Below are 8,134 nucleotides of genomic sequence, written 5' to 3' on the forward strand. Positions count from 1 at the left end.
AGTTTCAAAGAACCTCAAGCAAGTTCTGGGCCTCAGTTTCCACTATGTAAACTAGGGGTTGGATTAGACATCTGAATTCTTCCAAAAGGTCTTTAGGAATCTGTGTTTCTAAGATGTATAAAACTTAAAGTATTCCATCTTTAAAAAATTCTTACACGGGCTCTAATGAATATTTTCTGTGGTGTTAGAAATAGAGTAACTTTTTCAAAAAGGTTTAATTTGGATTCCTTGCAGAAAGAAGAATTTATTATTTTCTGAGTTTTTCAACCTACATAAATATTTCAAAGAGAAACAAAACCATGACTTTAGGTTCATTTTCAGTGAGAATTAAGCCTTATTCACAGCTCTCCTTAATCTTCTTAGCAATCTTGTTTATTCCCACCTCAATGACGGAGCAACTAAAGTTTAGAAGAACTGGGTCTCTTAGTTTGTGACATCTTCTGTCATCTTCTTAGACACTAAAAAGAGGAAAGCTGATGATTAAATTGCGTTCTGGGTGCCTTCAGTAAGTTTGTTGAGATAATGAAGGATGCGGGACTTGCATGTTTATTTTGTCAGACTTGCTGGATCTCAGGAAGGGCACTCACCAGCCCCAGAGCAGATGGCTTTGTTAGTAGTTTCCATGTGTTCTTTCACATAAAGGACGTGCTTCACACCACCAAGCATAAGGACGTGCTGCTTAGTGAACAGACCAGGCTCGAGAAGGACATTGGTGAATGGATGCAGAGGCTTGAAGACTGCCGGAAAGAAGGGGAGACAAAGCAGCAACAGCTTCAAGTGCTTCAGAATGAGATTGAAGGAAACAAGACTAAGCTAGCCCAACAAGAAATGGTACTACACATTTATGATTTTACAGAAAAGGAAACACTTGTCACTCGGGTGAGCTTTTCCCAGCCAGAAGCTGCTCGGAAGGGTCCCCCATAACCGCCCTGTGTAACCGGGAGGATTTTACAGCAACGCTTTGACTCTGTCAGTGTTGATGTTTGCGGACCATTAAGACCACAGAACGTGGGTCCTGTAAAGAATCTTGCTGGCCCCGTGCCGCTGGCTGTGCGAATCCCCTCCTCACGTGCTGGCCACATAGCTTTCCAGGCCCAGCACGATGACCTCTGTGAAGGGAACTCACTGTCTCGCACCGCGGGCTGTTTCCTACTTTCTCTGGAACCGGAACCCGGCTAGTGTCCACGAAGGTTCCCTCATCTAGGACACACTGTATTTGTTATGTGATGACTGTAGTTTTTCTCTCTCAAGATGTTTCAGAGACTCCAGAAAGAGCGAGAACGTGAAGAAAAGACGTTAGAAGCCAGGAAAGCGGCTCTGATGGAGCAGCAGAAGCAGCTGGAAGGGGAGGTGGGCGAGCAGAAAGGCAGGCTGGACCAGGTGCTCGCCAAGCTGCTGGCGGCGCAGGAGCGCATCAGGACCTTGCAGGAAGAGGAGAGGTGGAGTGACACCCTGGAGAAAACGCTCTCCCAGACCAGTACGTGCTCCCGAACATGGCGCTGCGGCGGGGGGGGGGAGGGGGGCTGTCTTGCCAGGTGTCTCCAGAGCCCGGCCACCGCCCAGAAGGGGGTCTGGAGGCACGCGGCAGGGAGGGGATGCCCCGCTGGAACCTGCTAGCCCTGGGAGAGGTGACAACAGGCTCAGAGACACAGGGCATTTGTCTTTATAGAGAAGGGATTTGATCCTGAGACTGTGAGGTCTTTCTACTTGACCATATTGCGTTCTTCGAGAATGCTGCCTCAGGAAGAGGGACGTTAAGGCAAAGAAGTTCCAGAAGGCACTCTAAAGGCTTTCTATGAAGTACAGTATTTTGAGCTTTGGAAACGATCCATTTCATCTTACCCAATCAAAAAATAATATTAACAATTCTACTTGTGTCCAAATTTGACATAGTGAATGGTGCCAAAATACAGGTATTTGCTTTTGGGTCTGTTTGCTCTCTCTTGAGCCATTACCAATGACACTGACATGGAAATCCAGGATAAATGATTGTTCCCCCATCAATAAATGATTTCTTTTTTTCCTTTCTTAGGCTTCAGGGTTTAATAATGCTCAGAAAATGTTGTTCTCCCTCAGGTGAACTTGGTGAAACGGTTATTACTCCTCCCCTCCTCCAACTTTTGATACATCCAGACCAGCCATTTCGTTGTGAAAATGAAACTTACCAGATGTGCTGAGTCTGACCACACCAGACATGTGAAAGTGAAATCTGGACAGGGTGTTATTCCAGAGAGTGTGGTTAGAAAAATCTATTTTAACTGTCACTGTTCTTTATAAGCATTATTTATTGAGTAGTCGCTGTGTACTATGAGTTTGCATACAAGATTCCCATTGAACACCAGGACGTAGGCACCTCCCGTATAAAATAGGGCTCACGCCGCTCCAGATCCCATGTTCTTTCTACCGCGCTGCCTTACGTGAAGGAAAAGTACGGGTGCACCTCCCTTTATTAAAATCCGGGTTTATAAAAAGCAATTCAGCCATCTGTTCCATGTCTCCTGCACCTCAGGATTGCTGTTTATTCTCACTGGTCTCTGGCACTCAAAGGGAAGACAATAGCTATCTGTCACTTTGGAATCCGGCCCTCTAGGACCCAGTTTTGTCAGGAGGCACCTTCATTAGGGCCTTTTTCTGGGCCTCTGATGTGGGTCGGGGCACGGGGCTGGGCGGGGGGGGGCCTTGGAAGACCCAGTGATGCCTAAGTGAGTGGCATGTCGTTAAGCAACCTGCCCACAGCCGGCCCAGGGCCTCTGGCTAAACTACTAAAAATGCTCATTTCAGAACGACAGCTTTCAGAACGGGAACAGCAGTTATTGGAAAAGTCAAGTGAGCTGCAGGCTCTCCAGAAAGAGACAGACTCTATGAGGGCAGACTTCAGCCTCTTACGGAACCAGTTCTTGACAGAAAGAAAGAAAGCCGAGAAGCAAGTTGCCAGCCTGAAGGAAGCACTAAAGATCCAGCGGAGCCAGCTGGAGAAGAACCTTCTGGTGAGTACCTACTGCCCTGGCAGCTCATGAGGAAATAAAGCATTTACATTTTCAAACTAAAACGTTAATTCAGTGTGGAGAAAATAAGTTACCCGGCAGCCCAGTCCCTAACTCGGCTGTTGTTTTTGGTGTATTGATGCACAGTGTGATCTTGAAGCTGATGGTGGGTTTTGCCTGAGTCTGGGCTGTAGCCCTAGAGGAGCCCGGCTGGCTGGAGAGATGGTCACGTGCACAGACGGTGTCAGCACGAAGCAGAGAGCACTCTCAGCAAGGAGCCTCTGTTCACACCTCCAACTGGCAGAGGCTGCAGCGATTTGGGGGGAAGAAGCCTTAACATGTTTGCCCAGCTGTAGTCACTGCTCAGATTTTTCTCATCCTGCCCTTTTTAGTCAAATTAGCTTTAATTAATCATTATCCTAAAACCAAGGAGCTCAGTCTACCATGCTTTTATCCCTAAAATACATTTGGGATAAAAATGTGGGGAGAGGATACTCTTAAGTCCACAACAGTCTATGGTGGGTGGAGGCAGATGGGCAGTGGTAGAGACTGTCACGGGAATGGATTTTTCTAACACCCTCTGGAGAAATTACGTAGCCCTGTTGTGCGAATGGGTGTGTGTTTCCCAGAGGGTGATACACTTACCACTAGTGATGGGCAGCATGATTGTAAAGATAGCACGGAGGTGTCCAGGCTTTCATCCCCCGGGTAGCTCTGTGATGATGCGTATTGTCGTTCCTGTTGCGGACCAGTAATGGAGGCTCGGGAAAGGAAAGTAACATGTTATCAAAGGTAATGTTGCAGAGCTAGGATTCAGACTTCGGGCTAACAGACTGTGACCACATACGTACTCCAGCTCCACCACAGCCGCTAAAGAAGGCCGGTAGTGTTATCCCCACGTTCCAGCCAGAGCCCCAGTGGGAGATGGAGTTCAGAGCTAGTGAGTGTGTAAGCCAGCAGCGCACGGCCCCGTGCGCCAGAGCCCAGTCATGTCCCTCCTCCTGCGCTAGGAGCAAAAGCAGGAGAACAGCTGCATGCAGAAGGAGATGGCAACGATCGAACAGGTGGCCCAGGACAACCACGAGCGGGCCAGGCGCCTGATGAAGGAGCTCAACCAGATGCAGCATGAGTACACGGAGCTCAAGAAACAGGTGCGTGCCCAGGAGCCCCCACTGGCCGCCCGGGGCAGAGAAGGCTCAAAAGGCATGCTCACTGCCTGCTGGGCTCAGACAGATTTTGTTTCTTAAATAGCTCTTTTCATAGGAGTATTTCTTTGTGGAAACTGTGAAAGCTGATTATAAGAATGTCCTTTAAATCAAATCTGTTTTTCTAGTCTTAAATTTAGAAATGCACCTCTGCAAGAAAAAAGCATTTGTTCAAAATGTACTTTTAAAATCCCCTTAAGTTCAGCAAGCATCTTATGTTTTTAAAAGAAAAATGGCAGTTCTTCGGCATGAAACTTTATCATGTCCCAAAGAACTGTGTTGAAATGTTAGATTTTATGCCAGAAACAAATGTAGAAGACCCAAATCCCTAGGAAGGAAGAAATGACCACAGGAGAAAACCCTGATATCCTGTAATGTAACCAGGCTGAGAGCAGTTCACACTTAGACTGGGAGAGTCTAATCCTACATGGAAAGTTCCATAAGTACATGACACATTAAACAGTTCAATTCCAAGTAGGTCCCAAACTTTACCCACTGGTATTTGACTCTCGCTCTTCAGATGACAAACCAAAAAGATCTGGAGAGAAGACAGATGGAAATCAGTGACGCGATGCGAACACTTAAATCTGAGGTGAAAGATGAAATCAGAACCAGCCTGAAGAATCTCAACCAGTTTCTTCCAGAACTACCAGCAGATCTGGAGGCTATTTTGGAAAGGAATGAAAACCTAGAAGGAGGGTTGGAAAGCTTGAAAGAGAACTTCCCATTCACCATGAGTGAGCGACCATCACCTTTTGAAGAAAAACTGAACTTTTCCCAGACTCACATAATGGTAAGGGTGTATCCTGCTGCTCTCTGGGCTTCGTCAGAAGATCATTTATTGTCACCTCCCCCGAGATAAGCTGGAAAAACAGACGTGGGACTGGGGGAGGGCGTGAGGAGGGAAAGGCTAACAACGTTTGGGGACTCTGATGTTTCCCTCTCCCTCTGAAAAAGGATGAACACTGGCGTGGAGAAGCACTCCGAGAGAGACTGCGTCACCATGAAGATCGACTCAAGGTTGCCCTTTAAAACAGTACAGTATGAGATGCTTGGCATGTTGAGGACGGGGGGAAATTGCTTACCTCCACGTACTGCTGTCATTCCCTCTGTTATGGCATGAGCAGCTTTCCAGATTACGTGGTAGAAGCTCAGAGAAGTTGGCATCAGACAGTAAGTGGCAGGGGTTAGCGTTCAAACCGTGAGTTCTGGAGTTAGGCCCAGTGTTCTGAGTAATGCTGCTTTGCCTCAGCTAAAACTGACAGAACCTAAGGACTTGGGACAGAAAACAGGGATACAGGGATACAGGGATAAACAAAAGGGGGCTCATAGGCCAGTGGTTGGGAGAAAGACTGGGAATACTGGAAAAGTAGGCTTCCTGTCAGACAGGAAGTTGTTTGGCTCAGAACACGTGGAGTCTTGGGGCCTGTGAGACCTCCAGGGCCCATCTCTCCATAGGCAGCTTTCGAAGAGCCTAGTATTTAGCGATCAGCATTCACCTGAAGATTTGGGGGTTAAGAGTAGGTGGGGAGTTGGAAAATGAGAGGAAGATAGAACGAGAGGGCAGAATGTGTTTGGAGAAAGGCTCCATACACAGCGTGAGCTGAGAGGGAGCCCTGGGCCGTGTTGAGGGAGTGGAGGTCCTCGATGTCTGGTAGCCTCCGGCCCCAGGTGGCTACTTAAATGTAAATGAATTGTAGTTGCATCAGGTTAACAGTTCAGTTCTTCAGTTGCCACAGTTTTAGTGACTCAGTAGCCACAGGTGACTAGTGGCTGCTGTATTGGACAGCACATATACAGAGCATTCCCATCATCACAGAAAAGTTCTGTTGGACAGAACTGCTGTAGACTTGGAGAGAATCCTTTCAAAGAAACAGCACGGGGACAAGCCGGAAAGTAGCGTGGGGTTGAGGAATGAATATATTGTGAGAGGCACTGAAGATACCAAGTATAAACCAGTCTTCTGCTAAGTCTGAGCAGGAAAGGGAGAGACAGGGTCGTAATGCAGCGGGGAGGCCAGGGACACAGAAATCCAAAGCATTGCTACAGCGGAGAGGAGGCTGAGCAGAAGGCCTGGTTAATGACAGCACAGCATCGTACAAGTTCTACGCACAGAGTAGCCACCAGCACCTCCTACATTTCCTTTTTTTTAGGACAAGAGCATTTTCAGCAGCCATTCCTACTTGATGATAATCAGATTTGCCCATCCCGTGTTAAGCATGAGGAAGCTACTAAGTACATTTCTTCTGTGTAAAACCCGAAATTTTACTGTAACGTTTTCAGGCCCAGCTTCGACACTGTATGTCCAAGCAAGCAGAAGTGCTAATTAAGGGGAAGCGGCAGACAGAGGGCACGTTACACAGCTTGAGAAGACAAGTGGATGCTTTAGGGGAACTGGTCACCAGCACTTCCGGAGACTCCACATCGTCACCCGGTCTGTCTCAGACAGAGTTTTCCGTGGCCGAGGATGCTCAGCCTGGACCAAGCCAGGTAAGAGGAAGCTCTGTTGTAGACATGGAAAGTCCCTGAAAGCTTTGGGGTCCCTAATCTAGATAGAGGAGACTTCTCAGAAGGCCACAAATGCCACCTTTGGGTCTCTGGAAAACTTGGCTTAAGACAGATTTGCTTTTCAGAAATGGTCCCTGGGAAAACTGGAATGGGTTGGTTGGTAGACCCAGAAAGAGGACAAGGTGATGGCTTAGGGAATGGCCGGAAATTGGAGACTGGATGACCTGTCAGGGACATAGTGAATTCTCCTGATGTTCCCCACTGGTGGATTTCCTTGTTCTCTACTCTGTGTCTGGAGGGCATTTAGGCTGTGCAGCCAGTGTGAGTCCTGGTTCAGCCTGTCTCCCTGCGTCTTGGGGAAGGACGACTGGCTGTGCCTACTGTTCCTCCTCAGCACAAGTTTGAACCCAGACCTCTTAGCCCAGGGTCTCTACAACCCGAGGTTCACAAAGGCTTTCTGCGTGAGGCCTTGACAAGGTTAACGCTCGTTCAGGAGGAACATGAACTAGACTCATGGAATCGGTCAGTAGGGACCCAGAGATCCGTAAGAGCTACCGCTTTTGAGTGCCTACTGTGTGCGTGTACTAAGCACTTTACAGTATTATCGTAGGAGGTAGGAAGTATGCCTTTAATAGATGAAGAAATTGTGTAAAATGAAAAATGTCATAGCAAAAGATGAAACCAGGACTTCGGGGCTCATCTGTCACCACCACAGAGTAGTATATGGCTGAGCCACAAGGAACGTTCAGAAACAGCTGCCTCTCTTGTAGGCACACAGCTCAGCAGCAGCAGAACCAAGATCTGAATACGATTACCTTAAAACCTTCTATGGTGGGACCAAGTCAGGCACAGGCCGAAACTACCATGGGCCTCAGGACAGGTCTTAAGAGAGTGTCAGGAGGCACTGAGTATTGGAAAGGTGGGTTTAGAGGAAAGACAGCCCAGAGTAGTGGAAGATGAGTACATGGGGGGTTGGGTGCCAGGTTCAATTATCAGCGCGGGGTGGCAGCCCGAAGAGTTCAGGTGCTCCAGATGCAGGAGAGTAATGGAGGTGTTGGAGGTGCAGTGGGTGGGGGGAGATTGCTAGAATTCTTTCGGAGTCTGGGGTCATAATCCAGGTATATGGGATGGAAGCCTAAACTAGGTTGGAGTTAGGGGCTGGCTTCTGAGCTGTGTTTTCATCTCCCTTCTTTTCAGAGCTCCTTCCAAGTTCTACAATGTCCGTCACTATTACTAGACAGTTACCAACACTGACGCCATCCCCAGCTCCTGCTCGCGGGGTACATGTTACAGAGTTCTTTTAACTACCACTTTCAGTTGGAACATGCTGAATTCTAGCTTATCCTACAGTCAAGTAGCCCTTTAACTTTACTCTTGGATAATTTTGTACAGTGGTTCATCTCAAAATATTTTTCCAAAGAGGTACATATTTTACCT

General features: G+C 47.7%; 1 protein-coding gene across 10 annotated transcripts in view; it reads left to right on the top strand.

The window, feature by feature from the left end:
* CNTRL (centriolin) overlaps nt 1–8,134 on the top strand; it is an 84,257-nt gene that overhangs the window by 71,814 nt on the left and 4,309 nt on the right. For 5 of the 10 annotated variants that reach the window (XM_031031253.2, XM_081803502.1, XM_081803505.1 and 2 more), the window contains 8 exons: nt 643–831; nt 1,252–1,477; nt 2,782–2,987; nt 3,995–4,135; nt 4,710–4,982; nt 5,147–5,209; nt 6,473–6,679; nt 7,895–7,977. In XM_031031253.2, coding sequence (XP_030887113.2) covers nt 643–831; nt 1,252–1,477; nt 2,782–2,987; nt 3,995–4,135; nt 4,710–4,982; nt 5,147–5,209; nt 6,473–6,679; nt 7,895–7,951 — 1,362 coding nt within the window. In that variant the 3' untranslated portion in view covers nt 7,952–7,977. The other 5 variants (XR_014140138.1, XM_081803503.1, XM_081803504.1 and 2 more) reach the window with 5 other exon arrangements.

The sequence above is a fragment of the Leptonychotes weddellii genome, chromosome 14, assembly GCF_054177405.1.
Source record: "Leptonychotes weddellii isolate Sample4059 chromosome 14, ASM5417740v2, whole genome shotgun sequence".
NCBI classification, from domain to species: Eukaryota; Metazoa; Chordata; class Mammalia; order Carnivora; family Phocidae; genus Leptonychotes; species Leptonychotes weddellii.